General features: G+C 33.2%; 1 protein-coding gene and 2 long non-coding RNA genes across 3 annotated transcripts; 2 read left to right on the top strand and 1 right to left on the bottom strand.

Annotated features, from left to right (window-relative positions):
- The first annotated feature begins 1820 nt into the window (after positions 1-1820).
- Positions 1821-5688, top strand: LOC134239339 (uncharacterized). The gene is made up of 2 exons (XM_062721502.1): positions 1821-2085; positions 4541-5688. The coding sequence occupies exon 2, from the start codon at positions 5043-5045 to the stop codon at positions 5508-5510; it is 468 nt and encodes a 155-aa protein (XP_062577486.1). The 5' UTR covers positions 1821-2085; positions 4541-5042; the 3' UTR covers positions 5511-5688.
- Positions 5689-6360: 672 nt separating this feature from the next.
- Positions 6361-9524, top strand: LOC134239338 (uncharacterized). The gene is made up of 4 exons (XR_009986210.1): positions 6361-6478; positions 7204-7360; positions 9138-9314; positions 9434-9524. It is a non-coding gene; the product is annotated as an uncharacterized LOC134239338 (long non-coding RNA).
- LOC134239337 (uncharacterized) lies at positions 9009-11613 on the bottom strand. Its single transcript, XR_009986209.1, has 2 exons — positions 11510-11613; positions 9009-9680 (listed from the first exon to the last, which is right to left on the bottom strand). It is a non-coding gene; the product is annotated as an uncharacterized LOC134239337 (long non-coding RNA).
- Between the last annotated feature and the right edge of the window lie 12334 nt (positions 11614-23947).

The following is a 23947-nucleotide window of genomic DNA, read 5'->3' as shown; positions in this document are numbered from 1 at the left end:
AGCATCAGAATTATGCATTTTATCCAGTTTTTACATACTTTTCATAATACTGTTTACACAAAATGTGCGATTTTTTTTTTTGGTTGGCTTATATTTCTGTTAATTTATGTCTCCCATCTTAAATATTATGGCGACCTATACATTTTTTGCAATAATTGGAAAATTAAAAGTATATTAAATGAAAATAAATGCAGTTTTTATACTTTGAGCCATTAGAATTGTGAGGGTGGAAAGATCTTAAGTTTAATAAAGCTTATTAACACAAAATGTTAATAATACGATTGTGTTCTCAAAATAAAGATTTCTATTCAACTTAGCCTTGAGCTTGCCCCTGTACGCGTATGTAGCACAGATATTTTATAATGAGATGAGAGAAGGGAATTTCTTCCACACATATTGTAAATGAAATTAGGAATTTTTCAGGACTATCCACACAAGCATGTCCTCAGTAAAAACCAACGTTAAAGCTATGCGTCGATTTATGAACAATACCGATAAAGGAATTAAATATGTGTACTAGTATAATCGCATCAAGCCAAAAAAAATTGTAAAAAGTGCGTGAGCTCTGGTCACCTTGAACCAATCCACCAACAAGAGATACGATCAAGTCAACTGTTGGCGGTACTTATACAGTTCTGTCTGCAGGCTCTTCCAGTCAAGGGACGTCTTGCCAATGTCATCATAATTAAATGCACAACTCTCGTTGGGCCATGATAGCATAAAACACGCATGAAACAGGAAAAGACGAGGAACAGTGATATACATGTACATATTTTAAAAACCTACAGAATATACATATGTGAACAGGGCATAAAACACGAAACCCCAGAATTCTGTCCATGCAAGCAAAGGTCGGGTCATATGGTGTCTATATAGTATTCCCAATCAGCTTAACTGAACAAATGGTTTACATAAGTAGTTCAACTGTTTCTTTAGACCCCATTTCCATAAACTGAAGCCTTTTGGGATGTGTATACCTTAACTGTTTCCAGATAGGATTTTTCTGTTTTCTTTCTTGCATAACCAGTGGAAATACATAATCTCAGCGACAGACATATGGCTTTGAAATTCTATTTTAAGACACTAAATGAAAACACATTTCTGTGAGCATGCGGATTAATACTATCGTCAGATTACGCCATCTGCTATTACGCAGTTGTTCGCATAGTTTTCTTGCATTTGTGATAAAAATATTGCGCCATAAATATGCTAAGAATATATTTTGGCAACTCGTAACATTCACAAAAGTTGGTTGATATTTATGAATGGCTGAATGATTGATTAATGTAAGATAGTAGCGGAACTCACTACTAATATAAATTTCAACAGAGTTTAAAAAGGCATTGATGAATTTTGATAAAACAAAGTAATCAGTTTGTCCGGCTAGACTGAAAAGCTATCGGGAATTTACAGAATACTAATCTTGATGGAAAACATTATTGAAAAGCAACACAATGAACAATTAAGCTATATTTAGCCCAAAGGAGAGAAAATTGAAAACGAGTAAAGCTAGGATACGTACAAAAAAAAAGTTGAATGGATAAAAACGTATAAAAAAGTTTTGAGTAAACAGAAATATTTGAAAATTTTAAATGTTTATTTTCGAAGTTTTATTTTTATACTTATTTATTTAGTGTTACTGTAGCAACCTAGCTTCTACCTTTATTCAAAATCATAGTATGTATGCATTAAAACAGATATACACACATATGCAAAATTCAAATTAAATAAAGGTCTCTTTGCTGTATGTAATAAAAGCATTCTTCTTCAGCCAAGCATTTCTACTAAATATTTTTTAAACACAAAAGAATTAATCAGCAAGCAACTTACCTAATTGATATGAAGAGAAATTAGTTCATATTTCTGTCTTTGTAGATGTAAAAGAAATCCAAAAGAGAGAGATAGAGAAATCCTAGAATCCTGTAAAGAGAAGATTCACACACCCCCCGAAATCAGTGGCTTATGGAAGAGGGTTATACAGAGATGTTAATTGGCAGAGGGTGGTGTTTAATTAATAACATATGGCATATCGGAGAGGGGTTCCGATATAGGCTTCTATAGCTTCCAATCGTAACAATGGTCAAGGTGAAGAAGTCGGCTCCATGCGCCGTGTCTGAAAAAATGTTATATGTATCAAAAATGATAAATCGTGTTCTGATGAACGGCGTGCAACTGGCTTGAATCAGTATAGAGACAATTTTTTTTTCATAATTGCATATGGAAGGGAAATTATAACACTTTGCAAATCAAATTTAAAAAATATATATGTAAAAAGAAATTTATATACATTCTTCTTCGTTTTTAACAAATATATTTTAAATTTAACTTTTAAGGAACTTTGCGCCCTTCGCTTGGAAGCGATTTTCTCCCTTTAATTGTAACAGGTGCTTGTCAATCACTTCTTTTATCAACAACTTTCCGAACTATATACGCGAATGCTCTTCCAGGAGCCTGGATCCTGGAGTTCTTGGCTCTGATTTACAGATGTATTAACGTAATATCGACACGATTGGCATCCCCAGTTGTTTCTAATTAACGCTCAGAGTAGATTCATCGACAATTGCAAGGTGATCAAAATATCACAATGGCTTCGTATAAAATATGGACTGGAATGAAACCCTTCAATTCACATTACGAATAAACGAGAAAAGCTTGACGAAATTATACTTTGGGCTACTGAAAATTAACGTAAACAATAAATTCCAGTATATCAAAGAAGGAAGAGATGAAATGTTGTCAAAATACTGGTTATTTTTACGATTTTAATCCTTTTGCAAAAAGTGCTCTCATAATAAATGAAATTTCTATCCTTTGGATAATGGTTTAGCTGCAGGAAAAAAATTACGTTTTAATTACTTCCTTTTTAAAACAAAAGAACAGCCAATGAAACTTTATATAAAATAATAGCGGAATAAATGTTTCTTAATTTCGATTTTTCATTTTTTCTCTTTTATTGAAATAAATTTATGTCTATTTTTGTAATTTGTATTTTCATACCTGGAACCAAAACTATTAGTATAGCGAACAAAGTAGAACTGCATCTAATTTTTTTCACAAATGATCGAGTATTTTAGATGAATCTTAACTCAGTTGTTGCATTGCTCCCCTACGGATTTTGCACTAAAAGAAATTAATTTAAAAACGTTAAAAAACGAATCTCTAGGATTTAATAACATCAAAAGCATTCACATATATAAATATTATGCAATAAAATATTTGCTAAATCGAATTTCCTACGTTTTTATAAAATCTGTTGTTTCAGGATATTGGTCTTTTTCTTTGTTTCATATTTTAATGCTGTTGCTTATTTTCGTATATAGGGAAGAATATAAACTGAATCCGAAATGATAGATAAACACTCATTTGATAAGAGAGAAACACGTTTCCATATCCCGTTCGTCTTCCTTTACCGGACCTCTTACTGTGGTTTTTCCTGTTAGGAACCCCCTATTTTAGAATTAGCAGGCATTGGTCAGTCGCAGACTTTTCTTTTACAAACATTTAAATCCAAATAGACTAGGTCCATATTTACATGCTTTATTTCTCTGTTTAGTGTACAACCCCCGATTTCTAGATAGTTTTTTTCATAGCCAACGGTGAGTTTTTATATATTTTGAATATTTTAGCACTACTTTAAGACGTGTTACCCTGCGTAAGGATGCAATGCCTAAAGTTACTGTTTGTTTATACGGGTCCTGCTGGGAAGGGCTGCTCATGCATGAAACATTTCTATACTTCTACAATATACAGAAATACCGAATGGTATTTAATTTGCCATTCTTCGCAGGCAGCTGGGAGTTGTTAGTTTAGTTGTCCAAACATCTTGAATTGTTTAAGGCTCTGTTCTTATATACTGTCTACTTTTTATGTTACTGAATAGGAAAATGCTTTCAAATGAAAATGTTTACTTTTTCTTGACAGTTTTTTACCTTTTAAGTAGTTAGAGCAAAACATAAATAATTTTTAAACCCAGTAGATGCAAATGCAATCAGTTGCAAGTATAGTATAGATGAGAGAAAGGTAATCTTGAAAATTAACGATTAACATTTAAATCAATGATTCGCGAATGCTGGGCACTTGATCGGTCAATTGAAAATTAATGAGCAGGGCATAAAACATGGACCCGGGAAAATTCGAAAGCTTGGATCAGGTGCCTAGAAGGTGTAAGCATCCCCGTTGTCCCCAACACGCCCTGGGCACTAAACACAGACCCTATGTAGACGTACGCTCATCTTCGCTAGCCAAGGGTGACGATCCGCTCCTCTCCTCTTTTCACAGGAGAGGAGCGGATCGTCACCCTTGGCTAGCGAAGATGACGTACCCTAGGTCTTTTTATAAATACTAGTTTTGTCTCTAACTAATTGCTTCTTACCTCCTTTATTATGCAAACAGGAATTATCACCGTACTACATTGCACATTTTTAACATTAATTTATTTTTCATAATTTAAGATAGTCAAATTTGGTTTAAAGTTCATTTAATTGTGGTATCATCTTTTTTTAAAAGTTTAAATATCATTCTAAATTAATTTCGGTTCCAGTTTTTAAAGAAACAAAATGGCCGCTCCCACATCCTGGCCCAAGGATAAAGAAGATCGAACAGTCCAAGGTGGAGAACTCAATTCAGAGTTGGGGGACTACAAAGATTCGCTGGCACATACTTCATTATCCAGTCTGACAAATGAAGTCTCCCATTTATCTACAAGAGAGTTATTAGACGAAGCCAGAGTGATAGCCACCATTCCTACTAAGGTTTAACCTCGGTATAGAGTATCATGTGGGGGATTTAATGAAGTGTGGATTAGTGGAAGAGAAAACGCCATCAGACGTATTGACCTGAATGGATGTGAACTGGATTCTGTTCCCACCACGTGTACAGCTTATCCTGGCGACATCTCGGTGACCAGACAGGGAGACCTGATATACAGTGATTCTGGCAATGAAAGAGTGAACGTAGTCAGAGGTGGGAAGACGGAGGTACTGTTCACCACACCACAGGGCTGGAAACCATACACATTGTGCTGTACAAGGTCAGGGGACATAATGGTTTGTGTGTGTAGAGAGAAACTAAACAAAATTTTACGTTATGAAGAAAATATCATGACAGAGGAAATAGATAACGATGAAAATGGAATAATGATCTCAAGGCCAGGAGATAGAATAAACTTTGTTTCAGAAAATAACAATGGAGACATCTGTGTCTCTGATGGGAATGTAAACATCGTGATTGTGGTGGACAAGAAAAGAAGAGTACGATTCCGATACGATGGTACACCAGCCAGAAAGGAGAAGAAATTTAGTCCTAGACACATAGTGACAGACTCCAATAGTCACATTATGGTGGCAGATTATAATAATGCCTGTCTACACATCCTAGATCAGGATGGACGTTTCTTGAGTTGTGTGGATGGATTAGATCAACCTAATGGAATGAGTCTGGACAGAGAGGGGAGGTTGTGGGTAGGCGTAGCTAGTTCAGGAGACGTGAAAGTAATTCAGTACATTAAATAAACATAGATCTGTGACTGAAACAGTTCGGTTTCTACATTCCAAGTATTTGTACAAGTACGTGTGTCGATTGGTTAATGGATTGATTGTATGTAACAGTCAGTTCCTGTATTGATGGAGTGTACTTATTACATTTTCAGCGATGACATGTTCTGAAGTTTACTGGTGGGGAACTTTCATAAGCAAATTCATTTATTAAAATCTTCAAACCATAATATGATGTTGGTCTTTTTTGTAAAACGGTAACGTTTCTATATACCCTTTATACAACAATGTCTCACATAAAAGGAAGAGGTCCATGGGCCAATTGCTCACCAAAGTTCTGCAGCCTATATATTCCTATGTAAAACTTGGCTCGTCCATTGTCGCCCGCTCTACCCCAGCGGGTCATGATTTGAACAAACATGAATCTACATTAGCTGAGAATTATGGCAAGCCCTTTTACTATTTATTCGTAAAATATTTTTTTCTTTCAAAATGAGAGATATCTCTCTAGCATAGAGAGATATCTCTTTAGCTTATGGAGATATCTCTTTAGCTTATAGAGATATCTCTTTAGCTTATAGAGATATCTCTTTGACTAATAGAGATATCTTAATACTTTAGACAGATATCTCTTTCAACAAAAGAGATATCTCTTTTAGTAAGAGAGATATCTTTATAAGCTAGAGAGATATCTCTTTAAACGAGAGAGATATCTCTTAAAGTTAGAGAGATATCTCTTTAACAAGTTTAAAAGAGATATCTCTCTTAATTAGAGAGATATCTCTTTAGATTTTCAAAAAGAGATATCTTTCTAAGCTAAAGAGATATCTATTTTAATGAAAGAGATATCTCTTTTCCAATCACCCTTAAAATAAAATAACTAATTCTCCCGTTAAAAACGAAAGCGAAACAGGAAGTAATGTCTGTTAAGTCGTTCGTTTTCTGGTTATTGAAAAGAAGAGGATAAAATGGACTGATTGATACAGGTAAACAACGTTTAATTGCTTTATTGTTTTAAGCAAAAGTAACAGGATTTCAAACCAAAACGTCCCCAAAGATTGGTTCCATATTATATTTATTTCATTTATTTAGCTCACAGGACAGCTGAGCCGGGGATATAGAATGCGAAGTCAATAATTGAATAAAAACAAATTCGAAATAGGCCTACATGCACCCAATTTCATCGATCACGGGAATACAGGATTGATTACCAAGTCGATTAAAACATAATCCTGATAGAATTAATGTTCTTTTTTAATTAATTAATACTCCAAAAATAAAAACGTCCAACATTACTTCTTTCATGTAAACAGGGATGTATATATTCAACTTCAATATTAACTGTAGGACGTTAAACGACATACATGTACGATCAATATATTAACTGTAAAGTCTTATGACCCCCTTCCCAAACACAGGCACCTGAAGTATGGATAATACCCCCCCTTTTTTTATATATTTTTTAAATTTAACAAAAAAGGGGGGTATTATCCATACTTCAGTTGCCCGTGTTCCCAAATACTCTTACAATTATGAGAAAGACATTTTATTTTCTTATAATAGGCATTAGAAATAGGAATTTTCTTATTTGTTTTAGCTAGAACAATCCCCAATTTATCCAATGTTGTCACCAAACAGGTCTGCACTGGGTCCATAAGACATTCATCATTCAATGGTAGAACATTTTATCTACATTTGTCATATTTTACAGAGATCCAGGAGGTACTGAAAAAGGGACAATGCTTCGACTGAATGTGTCATCCATGTACCAGTATAGACCTGTTAATGAGGCATATCCAATAATTCTTATACTCATGAAGAGTGTGGCAACTCCCAAGTAGTTAAGGATGGCACTCATTTTAAATCAGGTACAGGATAATTTTTTGGGCTGCACTTTTCTTTACTTCATTATTTCAAACTTACTAGTTAAGTATCAAGTCCACAAAAGCTCAAACACCATGGTGAATCAATTGACCATAATGATAGTTAAATTTGTCATATGCTTTCTTATTAAATTATCAATTTGAAATTTGATTGGTAAACAAGAGGCCCATGGGCCATATCGCTCACCTGAGAAAACTTTGGCCATGCTGTTCTTTAACAGGTTTCCCCCCTTCGTAATACCAATTGTGACCAAGCCCTATCCCCAGGGGTTATGATTTGGACAATTTAGAATCTACACTACCCCAAGATTCACATAAGTTTCGGCTTTTTTGGCCCAATGGTTCTTCAGAAGATTTTCAAAGATTTTTCAATATATATTTCAATGTAAAACTTGGATTCCCTACTGTAGCCTCGCCCTACCCCCAGGGGTCATAATTTGGAAAATTTTGAATCTACACTTACCCCAGAATGCTTCGACATAAGTTTGAGCTTTTCTGGCCCATTGCTTTTTGAGAAGATTTTAAAGATTTTTCCTATATATTTCTATGTAAAACTTGGATTCCCTATTGTGGCCCCGCCCTACACCCGGAGTCATGATTTTTACAATTTAGAATCTAGACACTACCCCTGAATGCTTCCACATAAGTTTCAGCTTTTCTGGACCAGTGGTTCTTGAGAAGAAGATTTTAAATTTTTTCCTATATATTTCTATGTAAAACTTGGATTCCCTATTGTGGCCCCACCCTGCCCCCTGGGGTCATAATTTTTAGAATTTAGAATCTACACTAACCCAGAATGCTTCCACATAAGTTTCAGCTTTTCTGGCCAAATGGTTCTTGAGAAGAAGATTTTTAAAGTTTTCTCTATATATTTCTATGTAAAACATAGTTTCCCTATTGTGGCCCCGCCCTATCCCCGGGGGTCATGATTTTAACAATTTAGAATCTACACTATCCCAGAATGCTTCCACATAAGTTTCAGCTTTTCTGGCCGAATGGTTCTTGAGAAGAAGATTTTTAAAGTTTTTTCCTATATATTTCTATTTAAAACTTGGATTTCCTATTGTGGCCCCGCCCTACCCCCGGGGGTCATGATTTTAACAATTTAGAATCTACACTACCCTAGGATGCTTCCACATAAGTTTTAGCTTTTCTGGACCAGTGGTTCTTGAGAAGATTTTTTAATGACCCCATCCTATTTTTGTCTCCCCTTGGAAAGGGACTTGGCCCTTGATTTTAACAATTTAAATTCCCCATCACCCAAGGATGCTTTGTACCAAGTTTGGTTAAAATTGACCCAGTGTTTCTTGAGAAGTTGAAAATGTGAAAAGTTTACAGACAGACAGACAGACAGACAGACGGACGGACGACGGGTGATCAGAAAAGCTCACTTGAGCTTTCAGCTCAGGTGAGCTAAAAACATTTATTAACAAGTACAATTCTTCTACTGTGTGCCTGTCATCCCAACAATTCCAAATGCACATCAATAAGTTCTCCATGAAAATTGCTAACTGCGCAGAATGGTTGCACATTTTTTCAATGAACGACATTTTCTTAACATTGAATCCTTCAGTATAACAAGACAAATATTGCATGCTTATTTTAATACAAAATAAATAAACTTAAGAACAAATTTAAGGATTGAAGTTTAATTTGTATATTTGGTAGTTACATGCGTAATTAGTTTTATATATAAAGGATGTACACAAGCATTTTATAACATTGAAAATATTTAAGAAAGTATTCTCTTAATTTCTTGTAGATCCTCACTTCTAGGATGTTTTCCATGTTCTTGTGAAAAGTGTTTTACATGGCACCATTAAGCTACAAATACTTTGCCGGTGGAACTGTGACATCAATCAACTGCTCATGCCACTGCTAATTGGCAGAATTTCCTTTGGGACAAGCAAACTGTTTCAAATATATTTTACACCTGCAAGTTAGTACTTATGAAATTTTGTTTGCAGGAAGCTAAAAGCTAATGAGTACTGAAAATACAAGCCAGATGAAGTACAAAAGTGTTCATACAAGTCATTTAGAATTTTCAATTCTTTGCAGGTAGTGATGAGTGTACTGGAAGTTTTTTCGGGATCTTGTCTGACATCATAGGTACAACTGGTCACTGTGCTTTCTTGGTTATATAAGCAGGCATATTGTTAAAGCGGTGACACATGTAGCTTCAAATGATGCTTGACTGTTTAAGTGTTTTTCTTTGATTTATAAGTAAACCTGGATTGATCTCTGATGCAGTAATATAGAGCCATGTCCATTCTTTAATATTCCATCATCCCACTGTCACAAAGTACTGAAATAAAAATGATTTTGATTTTAAACATTTTTGGTTTTTATATGTAACATAAAATTCTACAGAAATTCAAATATTAAAACTACTTCAAAACAAGATGTGTTTGTGAAACACTATGCACCAGGCGGCAACAAATTCAAACAAGTTTTTTTAAGCATATAGGTCATAGTCAAGGTCACAAGGTCATTAGCCTTGGTGTCATTTGAAAGAGCTTAATTAGTGGAGTATGCAAATCAAATATGAAGTCTCTATCTTTAACGGTACAAAAGGTATGGTGAAAGTTCAAAATGGTATTTATAGCATTAAAGTCACATTAAAGGTCAAAAGTTCACTGGCCTTGGTGTCATTTGAAAGAGCATAATTAATGAAGAAGGCATTCCAAATATGATTTCTCTATCTTTAATGTATCAAAAGTTAAGGCGAAAGTTTTTAAAAAAGCTATTTTAGCATATAGGTCACAGTCAAGGTCACAAGGTCATTGACCTTGGTGTCTTTTGAAAGAATTTAATTAGTGGAGTAGGCATATTAAATATGAAGTCTGTATCTCTCATGGTTCAAAGGTTAAAGTTGACAAAAGACAAACAGACATAGAAACAGGATATAAACAATAGACAATAATTCACTTTTTTTTATGATTATGTATATTAATGTGACTGAATTTTGGAATCAATTTGTACAAAGGTTTAGTGTCATTGAAAAAGATTACAAAATATCCAAAAGAACTGTTTTACTTGTTAATATAGAAGGAAGTTGTTTAGAAAATTTTCTTTTATTAGTTGCAAAAAATTTAATTTACTATTCAAGATCACAAGATAGTAAGCCATTATTTATTGATGCAGTAAAGTTATTCAAGTATTACAGAAACATAGAAAATTGTTGTGAAAAAGTTTTTCAATGTAAGGACAAAAAAATCAGTTACTGAGTAAATGGGTCCTGTATGATAATGTGTACAACAAGTGATGAAAAAATCAAAATTGTAATTTTTAATTAATTTAAATCTACACATTTGGGTACATCTGTTTTGTTTTTGGATAAATTGTATGTTTAACTGTCATATGTTTACATATATGTACCGGTACATTTATTATGCCCCCCCCCCCCCCCCCTTGAAGAAAGGAGGGCATATTGTTTTGCTGCTGTCTGTCAGTCCATTTAGTTTCCATTCATTTTCTTCACAACCATTGCACTGAAATGAAATTTGGTATACAGCCTTACAGGTATATCAGATGAATATCTAGGTCAAGTTCTGTTTTGGGTATGATCATCGCACCATTTTTGACAGAGTTATACCCCTTGGCTTTAGAAAAATTCCAATTACTTGCAATTTCTGTTCATTTCCTTTGCAGAGGTTGCAAATAGTGAAATGCAATTTAGTATACAGATTTATCAGATGATCATGAATATCTAGGTCAAGTTCTCTTTTGGGTATGCTTGCACCATTTTTGACAGAGTAATGCCTTTTTGGACTTAGATAAAAAATTCCAATGTGGGGGGAGGGGGGCATAAGTATTTTACAAACATCTCATAATTTTTAATTTTAGAAAGTGCACTGTGTGAGTGTGTGCAATTGTGGTGGTGAGTGGGTGAAAATTGTCTTGTGTTTGTACAGTGTATATATGGATATGGAAAATGCTTCAAAATAAAGCATTTAAAATAAGTTTTGGAAAGTATGGCAATCATATACCATGCAGTAGTCAGAAATGCTAAATAAAAGGCTGCGTAGAAGAAAAAAAAAATAATTAAAACTACCAATCAATTAAGTATTTAACGTAAATCTTTTAAGATGAAGGTTTTGCTTTGTCAGATTCTTTGCTTATAGGGACACTTACCTTTAATAATGTCATGACAGGTGAGGCACATGGCTGGTCTTCATGCTGGATCAGTTCTTAGTTAAAACCATCCAGTATTGCACCAAGATTGCCAGATGTACAGACAAAACCTGTAATTTAGCAAGCTTCTGTAATATGCCAATTGAATTATTACATAGGCCATAGTTGTATGTGCAACTGATAATGATGTAGGACTAAGGTGCCTGACAAATAATGAGTTATAAATCTTACAAATATCCATTTATTTGATACAAATCTTAACTTTCTTCATTAAATTTTATCAATGATTGTACAAGAAAATCAGAATAAAAATTTTCCTTTTTATACATAAAAAATATTTTCATTTAAAATCTTTTTATTTAAAAATATTTGTTGCATTTTCATATTTAGGGTACCCTTCCTAGGCCAACAATAAAAAAAATGATTTGTTTGATGTACTCTGATCGACCTGTTAAAATAGCCCCTACCCATTTGCATTCATTTCTTGGGGGCACTTAAAATTTTTTAACACCCCCCTTAATTTCCATAGATGTTTTAAAGATAAGGTATCATATTTTTTTTTAGGATGCTTTTTAATTTATAAATACAAAGTCTTTGTAACTAAATGAAAACATTAACAGATTTCTGAGTCTGTGGTTTTAAATATGACAGTTATCAATTTATTCAATGCTGTAAGACATAAGAAAAAAAACTAGAAATATGTCCACAGGACAGGAATGCCCGCCAAGGGTATATTAGTCATGCAAAATGAAAATTTGTATGAAATTTGATCAGAATATCTTGAAAAATGTTACAGTTGAATTGCTTACATCAGTATGTATCAGCATATGAAGTTTGACACTAATTTCAGAGATGTGAGGTCAAAGTCAAATAAAAGGTCAACGTCATGTTGATGCAGTTGAATTGCTTACATCAGAATGTATCACCATATGAAGTTTGACACTAACTTAGGAAAATTGAGGTCAAAGTCAAAAGAAAGGCCAAGGACAAAAAATGTTTGTTTCAGTTGAAAAGCTCTCATCAGTATGGTAAGTTTGATACAGTAAATCTCGTTTCGTACGAACACGAATATTGCGAATTCATGGGTATAGCGAAGTCATCTTGGATTCCCAGCTATAAAATTTCAAAGAATTTCTTATACGATTATAATGAATTATGGATATAGCTAAGTAATTTCATAGGTCCCAGCAACTTTGTTATAACCGAGTATTGCTGTAACACCATCTTGAATGGTATGTTTAAAACTAAGTTAAACACTAATTTAAGAAAAGTGAGGTCAAGGTCAAAGGAAAGGTCAAGGACAGAAAATGTTGATGCAGTTGCATAGCTCTTATCAATAACTATCAGCAAAGTTTGATGAAATATCCTGTATAGTTTCTTTGAAACTGGGCTTTGAACTGAGCTAAACGCAAAGTGTGACGCATGGACAGAAAGACAGAAGACAGACATGACAAACGCTATATGCCCAGGCCATAATCATGGTGGGGCATAAAAAAACTACCGGTACCTACCAACCTACCTGCCAACCTTGATAAAAGTGGGTAGGAGTACATCAAACAAATATATTTTTAAAGCTGGCCAGTTGTTGACTAGTATATTAGTCATTATGTTCCCCAAACGAAGTTGGGGAACATATTGTTTTTACTCGGTTTCTTATTATTATTAAGGTCTTCCGTTTCCAACGGAAGACCTTATTGTTTTCGTTCGGTTTCTTTTTCCCTATTATTATTATTATTATTATTATTATTATTTTTTTTCTTACCGATTTTTGTGCACGCCAGTTCTCGTAAACGGCTCGGTCGATTTTCACGAAACTTTCAGATCTGATAGATATTGGTCTGAACCTTGTTGGAAATTTTTTATAAGTACGTCGTCACTTCCGGTCGTGAGATATGGACGATTTACTGATTTTAAGAGGGTCAGCTTGTCCGGGCAATCACTAAAAAACGAATGAAGATATTGACTTGAGATTTTCAGTGAAGGTAGAGGAAGGATTGCTAAATTGCTTTTTTGAGTCTATATCTTTCCATCGCAAAAGGGTTGAAGCTCGCCTGAGCTCGTTATAATTATTATTTTTCTGACCATCAAATTTTGTGCACGTGATTTCTCGAAGACTACTGGATAGATTTTTATGAAATTTGCAAGAACAATGTGTTGCTATCTCAAGTTATTATATCCTGGAGATTTTTTGGAAATTCCTTTCTGGTGCCAAGTTACGGACAATTTTCTGATTTTGAAATGACATTTTGTTCGCGGATAATCTAAAGAACGGTAAAAGATATCACTGTGAAACTTTCAGGGATTATAGATTGTGATAAGTACTATCCAAGACGCGATCTTTTGTACATCGTCTCTACTTCCTGTCGTAACGGCATGCAAAGAAAAAAAGTCAAATTTTTTAACTTTTTTGTTTTTCAATATTTTCAAATCATATTTGTATGGTTGATAGAAACATTTCTCATTAGGCTGAATATATAATTTGTTTGTAAATTGATGAATTCGAACTCGAGATATTAACATTCAAAAGTCTGAAGCGGGATCTTAATGGCGGCAGTCTCTGTCAATTCCAACATTTCGCAATAGGGGTTTACAGAGGCAGCCGAGCGTTTGCTTGAACGAAAGTAACATAAGGAGCAATGAAATGTGTAGGGATACTTGGATTGTCACGTCGTAGGTTCGTTGCAATTCGGTGTCAAACTACATTTATTATCCAAGGTCTACTTACAAGTCTTCTTTAATTGGTTTTGGTTGTTTCTCAAAGTAGAAATAGAAAAGAATTAATGTGCAAATGAAGTACAATATCTATATCTTTTGTTTTGCATCACGGTAACACATAGCTGAAATCATAGTTATAATTAATAGTTTTTCAAGAATGTAGTAAGTAAAAAACGTGACCACTGTTTTCTAATGCACACTTGTGTCATATTAAATCAATAGAAAGAACAACTGTTACAATAAGAAAATATTTTATTTTTAAAGATAACAATTTTTCAAAGACCGTTTAATTGACCTATATAAACATTTTATTTTCTCAATGCAAGTTATTGAACATAATGGAATCTTTTTTTTTTTTTTTTTTTTTAATGCTTTATTTCCATGCTTTCAACACAAACATCAGATACATTTATCAAAATTTGCACAGAAATTTTTTTCACACCCACCCACTTTCGCACTTCACTCATACTCATATCAACAAAACATCAATTTTAGCAAATTTTTACATACTTTATATGGATAAAACAGGAGATAAAAAAGTATACTACATTTTATCTAAATATGTTTTTTTTTTCAGAGGATTTACATTTCCAACATAGTTTTCCAATGTGACGACTCAAAATTTTCTGCAGTTAGATTTTTAACAGATATGTAATTTTCAACCTTATAATACATTTTTAAATGGGCAATCAGCCCATTTAAATTAGGCTTCTTTGCATTTTTTAAGCAGTAAAAAATGTACTGTTTAGCATATAAAATTACAAAATTTATGACATAGTTTGAATTTGACAAAGGTAACTCTCCAAAGATTACATTCTGAATATTAAAACCTACACGTTTTGATGTGTAATTGTAAATATGTAGACTAAGATCATTCCAAATATGCATTACATCTTTACACAAGAATAGACTGTGCAATATGGTTTCACATTCATTGTTACAGAATGTACAAGTATCATTTTCTTTTATTTTAATTTTTTTAAGGTAATAATTTACAGGTAGTATTCTATGCAAAATTCTAAATTGTAGCCACTGGACAGCTGAATTTGAAGACACCTTAAAGCACACATTAAAAACATCTCTCAATTCCATTTCTTGAAATCCTTTTAGAAGCATTTCTGAATTCCATTTTGAAAAACCAGTTGGCTTTACATTCTTTGTGTTAATATTTTTATAAATATCTTTTGAACATTTATCAATCAATATTAATCTTTTGTATAACAATGGCAAAAATGGGCGCTGTAGCTTTGAGAAACCTACACTAGAAAATTTTGAATCTTTTAAAAACTTTGAAATAGCACTTATAATGCTTTTATACTGCATAAAACATACATGATGAATGCTATATTTTTTCACAAAATTCTCTCTAGATAAAAATGACCCATTGACATCCAAAAAATCATCAATAATTTTTACACCATTTTTAGACCATTCTTTATAAAAAATACTCTTTTTATTCACTTTGATACAAGAGTTTAGCCAAACTGGGGTTGATAAAATTTCAGACTGTGTAAGATTTGCCTTGTCAAAACAATTATCAGTGATGACAGATAACCAAGACTCTAAGACGTCTTTCCAAAATTTGTTTTTTGTACATTTCAACATTTTCAACACAAAATCATCACCCAAATTCAAAATCTTTTCCACAACATCTTGCCCATAAACTATTTCAAAAATACTCAACCATGAATGACTTCCTTTAATAATTCTTTGAATCCATGAACATTTTAGAGAAAGTATAAAATTTTTAAGATGTACCATGTTAAGGCCTCCCAATGTCTGGTGTTGCGTAGCAACAACACGTTTTATTTTATCACTTTTTGACCCCCATGCAAATCTAAACAACTGCTGTGTTAAATTGTCTAAGATTTCTTCATTTGGATTTGGTAATGAGATAAATAGATGGTTCAATTTTGGTACAATTAATGTTTTTGCAACTGTTACCCGTCCAATGGGAGTTAGAATACGTCTTTTCCATTGCTGAATCATTGAAGTGATTTTTGGCAATTGGACTTTGAAATTTATATCAACAATCTTTTCTAGGTCGACAGAGAAATTTATTCCTAGCAAGGAGAAAGTTGTTGCCCCCCAATCTAGCTTCCATCTCGAATGGTGGAAAACCTCAGCAGAAAATTTTTTTGAGCCTATCCAAATAATTTTAGTTTTTGTACTGTTTATTTTCAAACCTGAAAATTTTGCATATAGTTCTAATGTATCAAGAGCAGCATACAAAGAACCTGCAGAACCATCAAGGGCAAGAGAAGTATCATCAGCAAATTGAGATAATTTGTGTTCCTTATCATTTACAACAATACCCTTTATATCATGATTTTGTTTAATAAGAATGGCTAAAATTTCTGAACAGAGAAGAAAAATGTATGGAGAAACAGGGTCTCCCTGGCGACGTCCACGCTGGACTGGAAATTGCTTAGAAAGAAAACCGCTTTGGAGTATAGAAGCTTCAAAATTTGTGTTTAAAATTTTAATCCATTTAATTATATTTTTACCAAAACCAAAAAAGTGTAAAACCTTGTAAACAAAAGACCATGAAATGGAATCAAAGGCCTTCTCAAAGTCAATGAGAACCAACAATCCCGGTATATTATTTATTTCAGTATAAGACATAAGATCATAAATAAATCGTATGTTTTCCCCAATATATCTCCCTTTCATAAATCCTGTTTGTGTTTCTGAAATTAGAAGATCGAGTGTAGATTTTATTCTATAACTAATACAACCAGATATTAACTTATAGAATACGTTTAACAGAGTTATTGGTCTCCAGTTTTTTAAGAGATGTCTTGGCTTGTCTCCTTTTGGCAAACAAGATATTATACCAAGTCTCTGGGATATTGGAAGCTGTGTCTGAAGAAATATTTGATTTATTGCTTTTAAGATAAACATTTTAAGATCATTCCAGAAAAACTTAAAGAATTCAGTTGTGAATCCATCACTTCCGGGTGATTTATTATTATTCATATTTTTCAGTACCAGAAAAACCTCCTCTTCTTCTATATCTTTATCTAGGATTAATGTTGTTTCTATGTCTAATTTTGGAACATTGTGGTATTGAATGGTATTAAAGAGATCTACGTCTATCAATTCAGAATCTGCGTTTTTATATAAAGTTTCATAATAATTTTTTACTTCGTTTAGAATATCAGATTGTTTATATATAATACCTTTGTCTAGAGTTTCTACCTTTTTTATTGTTTTGTTCAGAAAATTTCTAGACTCAAGATGACAGAAATATTTTGTTGGCTTTTCCCCTTCTTCCACCCACTTGGCTCTAGATCTGATCATATTACCTTTTAGTTTTTCTTTTCTTAAATTTTCAAGAGTAGATTTTTTTTCTTCCAGTACAGAGAAATCAGGAATTGTACTTTTGTTTTCCAAATCCTCTATTTCCTTAATTAATGATTTTTCTAATTTATCTTTTTCTCTTTTTTTGAAAGTTGAATATGATATAGTTAACCCCCTGATTTCCATTAGTAGTATGTCAAAAAATACAGAGTCATCAACTGAAGTCTCTACTTCTACTCCATTTAAGTCCTGAGAATACTGGTTTTTAACTAATTGAATTTTTTGTTTCACCTTTTCAACATACTCTTTATCATGTAAAAGATTATTGTTAAATTTCCATAGTCCACGTCCTCGTTCAAATAAATTAAACTTTAACTCAATTGTAACTGAAGAATGATCAGATCTATACCCAGGTTTTATATCAAAATGTTCAACAATATTTGATAGGTTTTCTGATATAAGGATGTAGTCAAGACGACCCTGCTTAACTGGATTTTTTCTTCTCCATGTATAAACTTTTTTATCTGGGTTAAGTATTCTATAATAGTCAACTAAATTCAAATCATTCATTATTTCAATAAGTTTATCTCTGGCTTTGGGGTTATTTACATTTGCATAATTAAATGTGTCTATGTTGGGATTCAATGCCAGATTAAAATCTCCACACAGGATAAAATAATCATTATCAAATTCTAAGAAATAGTCCCTAACTTTTTCATAAAATTCAGGGCTATCGTAATTTGGGCCATAAATATTAATAATAGTAATTCTGTTATCATCAACACTTATGTCAAGTGCTAAAATATTACCCTCATTATCTTTTTTCTCCCTGTGGAGCTTTAGTTCAAAATTATTATTGAAAAAAATAGCTACCCCTCTAGAGTTTGACAAATATGAATTAAACACACATTTATAGCCCCACTGAGTCTCTACACATGATTCTAAGTCAAGTTGTAAAATGGGTATCCTGAAAACAAACTATAGAATAATTTTTTGTTTTATAAAAGTTTAGTACATCTTTTCTCTTTGATTGTGTATTTAACCCTTGACAATTGACTGTTGCTATTTTCATCGAACCCATATCGGTGTAAAAATAATGCTAAGTTCAATACATTCATACTGGCCTTTCACACAAACAATAACATAATGGAATCTTATTTCTTGACCCTCGTAGGGCGATCGAGGCATTTTTTTTTCGGTGAAACATACCACCTTTTTCATGCAAGTGTAAGAAATCGGAATATTCAAATTTCGTGATTGAAAATTGAAAAATTACCCATTCATAGCTGTATCACTGCTTTAGTGTTATTTGCCTATATACGATTGATTGATTGATTGTATACTGTTTAACGTCCCTCTCCAGAATATTTCACTGATATGGAGACGGCACCATTGCCGGTGAAGGGCTGCAAATTTGGGCCTATGCTCGGCACTCAGGGCCAATGAGCAGGGAGGGATCTTTATCCTGCCACACCTGCTGTAACACGGGGCCTCGGTCTATACCGTCTCATCCGAAGGACCATGAACATTCCAAGAGAAATTTGCTCAGATTTACTCGTTGCGTTTGGCGCGAAATTATGAATAGTGACCCTTCTTTCATAATTCCAAGACAGATTAACTGTTGCAGAATTATATGTACATACAAGTGAAGTAAGAGCAGTTGTTCAAATAGCGTAATCGATAAGCGTACTGGATTTTCACGCTAGTGACCCGTTTCAATTACCAGTGTATCCAAAATATGTTTAATCCATTTTCAGCTCGATTTTATAGGTTATTTTTCGGAATCGGACGGAAGACCTACTCGTTGCTCGCAACGAGATCGTTTCTAGTTAAGTCTTCCGTTCACAACGGAAGACTTATAGTGTTTGTATTGTTTCTTTTTATTATTATTATTATTATTATTATTATTATTCCTCCCAAATTTTGTGAGCGCGATTACTCAGAGATGGCTGGATAGATTTTCACAATTTTTCTCATGTTAGTAGGTTGATATATGAAGTTTATATAAAATTCCGTTTTTTGAAAAATTCACTTCCGGTCCGAAGTTATGGCCGATTTTCGAATTTTAAAATGGACTTTTGTCCGGCAGTTTTCTCAGAAACGGTTTGAGGTAAAGATATGAAATTTACAGGAGTATTAGATCATGATATTCTTTTTGTTTTGAAGTTGTTTTCGTGTGTTTCCAGTACTTCCTGTCCGAACCGGAAGTGAATTTGTTTTTGGTCAATTTTTGATTTTTTTGTTTTTAGATATTTTTTCAAGATATTCTTACGTAAAACAGACATTTTTCCACAAATACTAAATATATAATTTGTTTTAAAATCAGATTCCGCATTTTGTATATTTTCGGTACCGAAATTTTCTCTATTTACGTAGTATGTATAAGGTGGGCAAAGAAAGATAACTCTGAACTGTGAATGAGAATAGAACTTTCGAGATAAAGGCGGAAATAGTATTGATGACGTTAGAGACATATGTACGCTCTCCAAATCAACATATTTACACATTCAATATTCTCTCTTTTGCATGTTACTTAATTCACTATATGCATATTAGTTTAAATTTGGCTGTGTAGTGTTAGTCTGTATATTGAAAGTTTTTGATTTACAACTTTATATCTAAAATAAATATCCGTTCTGTGTCAACTATAAGCACTTTGAAGAAAATAATATTGTACGCAGTATACATTACAGCGATGTATATACAAATTATTCTACAAAAATACTAAAAATATTATTTATTCAATCGGATTCTGCATTTTGGAGATTTAAGGTTCCGTCAATAAATTCATTTTCTCTATTTACGTAGTGACAATGAGCAAAGATAGATAACTCTGACTTGTAAGTGGGAATAGAACTTTCGAGATAAAGGCGGAGGTAGTATCCATGACGTCGCAGACGTCTATATCCACACTTTTCACATAAAAAAATAATTAGACTTTGAGTTTCCATATCCACTTCTGCATGAAAGATTACGTTGGTTACTGCTTTCAGTATATGCATAGTTTAAAGTTGTCAGCGTAGTGTAAATCTGTAATGTCTATTATGATTATATTTACAAAAAATATTCTTAATTCATTCTCTAATTTGAATGCGAAATTATCTCGGAATCCGAGTTTTATTTTCGATTCTAAAATATTATATGTACTCAAAAGGGAACTGAGAGATAGAAGAGTAGGTGTAAAGCCTTTAGAAATAAATTGATGTCTGCAACTTAAAAGAAAGAAAATCAATCTATAGATTGGATTTGGTTTTAACAAGTATATTTCATTGATTAAGTCTTATAGTGTTATTTATTATACATGATCTATACTTTTATATACCCGAGAAGTTATTAAAGATGAGAAAAAGCGATTCTTGGATTTTTGTGAAGTACTAGTACTCAAAGGCTTAACATTATGTGAAAGTTGCGCGTTTCTGTGTGAAATAATGCTACGCTAAAAACATGATATAAAAACATCTGCAAAGGTCTGTTGATATGTTAGATTAAGTATACGAATGAACACAATTTTATGCAATGCTATATAATTATATGTATGTACATGCAACCTTAAGTATTTTCCTTTTAATTCATAAAACATAAAATTACCGAGTATGTAATTCTTTTGAAGCCCCCCCTCTTGATTTTATTCAGAGACATTATTGCAACTATAGGCCTTTGAATTATAAATTCGTTATACAATTAAATCTGGAACATTTGGTTATAATTATTAACATGTATACAGAATTCATATTCTATAATATTAGATTTTTCATTACGCAAGATACTGAAATTTACTTGTCTGAAAGAGAGAGAGAGAAAGAGAGAGAGAGAGAGAGAGATTCCCTTTTAATCCTGATTATCCTATCCATTTACATAGACAAAAAATCAGTTCTATATCAGTTGTACCCATTCTTTATTAAATATTTTCTGATTTCATAGTTCTTCATAGTCACTCTCTGTATATTTTTTCTGCTTAAGAAGTATTACACTAAGTGCACATGTACTGACCTGTCAATCAAAATCACCGGACGCTGTATGCATTGCAATAAAGTTGTTCGAAATGATTTTTATTAAGTATGATCTTTAAGAAAATCTGATGCAACAAATTTGAGAAATGAAAAATAAAATAAAAACATGGCTAGAGCATCATATATCTGTATTATGGACTTCAGTTGTGGGACGTGGAGACCGGTCCGTCAGATGAGATCATTTAAATCAAGGTCCCGTGTGTCAGATGGTACTGACTCAAAAAGATTCCTCACTGCTCAATGGCGATTAGAGCCAAATTATAGGACAACATTTTGCAGTCTCCACCGGCGAGTGAAGGCTTTTCCATGTGAAAAATTCTCGAGAGGGACTTTTTAAACAACATATAATCAATTAATCGATTGCTGAATAATTCCTGTAGTTGAATAATCTTTCTGCTGACAAATCTCGATAGTGTTACTGTAAAATCAACGAATTTACGTTTAATGTGGTACTAACTTAGTTCATGACATTTTTATAACACCATCACAATTGTGCCAGAACATAAACACAGCGAAGTTTATGAGAATACGGTGTTCGTTCGTCCGTTGGTTTGTCTATGATACACGTGTAGCTCTTATGAGTGCCAAAATGCATAAGAACAAGATTGGTCATGAAAATCAAAGTACCTTAAGTACTGAAAGACCTTTTTGTAGTTTTTTTTTCTTTCAGAGTACATATGATATCTATGATTTTTGCAGAGAAAAAAACAAATTCTTACAGATTTAGAAGAACGGAAGACTTATTTGTTGCCATGGCAACAAGATTCTAGTTATTATTATTTTTCTTCTCGGGAAAATTTTGTCCGCGAATGATCTTGTAAACTACACATCCGATTTAGGTGAAATGTTTTTAGGGTCAGTAGACATGTTATGTAGATTGGCGGAACGAAGGTCATTTTGCGCGCACGTGCTTGCAAGAGCGTGCACGTGCAACACGTGAAATGACCAATTTAATTGATATAGGCGTAACTTTTTACATTTTTGATGAAATGCTTTAAAACTCATAATATAAGGATATATTAGTAGCATAGGCAATATCACATGATTAAAAAAGCAAGATCTCACGCGCATGCGCGTGCACTTCGCTCTGATTGGCTGAAACTAAAGTCTCAATATCTTTTTTGTTTTTTAGCAAAATCCTTTGAAATTTTGAACATAGCCATGCATTAGGATATCCTACAAAATAATATATAACAATTATAATAAAATCACGTGCATGCACGTGCGCTGCAATCTGATTGGCTGAAACTTTAAATAGCTATAACTCCCTTGGTTTACAACCAAACGGGGTGGGATTTGGAACATAGATAGATATAATGGACTTCTACAAGAAGGTATGGTCACCTACACATGCGTAAACGTGCGTGTACGTGCGCTGCAATCTGATTGGCTGAAACTTTGAACAGCTATAACTCCCTTGGTTTTCAGCCAAACGGGACGTGATTTAGAACATAGATAGATGTAATGGAATTCTACAAGAAGGTATCGTCACCATGCTCGTGTATGCACGTGCGTGCACGTGAAATGAGTAAAATTAAAAATACACTTGAATGAGCGTATTTTTAAATACTTTTTGATTCAATTCTTTAATATTTAGTATAGTAGAATATATACATTGTGTAGACAAGATAATATGGTCATTACGCACATGCATTTACATGTGCACGCGTGCAATGCTAAAATTTGAATGAACTTGGTACACTTCTGGGTAAACGTTGTTAAAGTCTCAAATGCATAGAGTTTGTCTTATTTAATGAAGCTTACAGGAAATATAGCACCAAAAGGGAGTTGGGGAGCGTTTGGGTAACATGTGTAACGGTCCCCGTTACAATCAGTATGCTACAGATATCTTAAAAGAAGCACATGAGTTTGACTCATTGTGTTACTATCAGGACTTGCGAATTGGAAGACGTGCATTCGAAATGCTTTGCAGTTATGGTCTGGACAGTTACTTAGCTCTCAAGGAAAATGTGTTTGCCAGCCACTGAGGGTCTCAAAGCAAGTTTCTATTACATTGATTGTACTGCATGCTGTAAATTTCACTGTGCATTCACATGCCGAGAATACACCATAGAACATAGTACAAAATGATGACTTTAAACGAAACTGCTGATATTCTTGTTTCATCGACTTGTTCGTCAATAAATGTTTCAGAAAATGTTCATATGTAGAGCATGCTCTTGTGTATCGAATCAACTGAAATAAAGTTAGCCATCACGTTTATTATAGGCCTTGGTGCTAGGGGCTCTAACATGTGAAGACCGGGAGTTGAGAGTACAGGATGGTTGTCGTTTTCATCAAGGACGATTTATTTGTGCTTTGAAATAACTCGTTAATTTCGTTGAATGAAATGTTGATTTAAATACTTATGTCGTAAAAGATCATCTCTACACTGCGCTAGTGTAAAAGT

Source organism: Saccostrea cucullata, unplaced genomic scaffold (genome assembly GCF_032062105.1).
Source record: "Saccostrea cucullata isolate Sc308-1 unplaced genomic scaffold, CSIRO_AGI_Scuc_v1 ctg8907, whole genome shotgun sequence".
Classification (NCBI taxonomy): domain Eukaryota; kingdom Metazoa; phylum Mollusca; class Bivalvia; order Ostreida; family Ostreidae; genus Saccostrea; species Saccostrea cuccullata.
Note: the sequence above shows the minus strand (reverse complement) of the source record. Positions and strands in the feature narration are given on the sequence as shown.

Excerpts from the sequence above, each read along its gene's own strand:
- LOC134239339 (XM_062721502.1), top strand. The coding sequence starts at position 5,043 with ATGGTTTGTGTGTGTAGAGAGAAACTAAACAAAATTTTACGTTATGAA.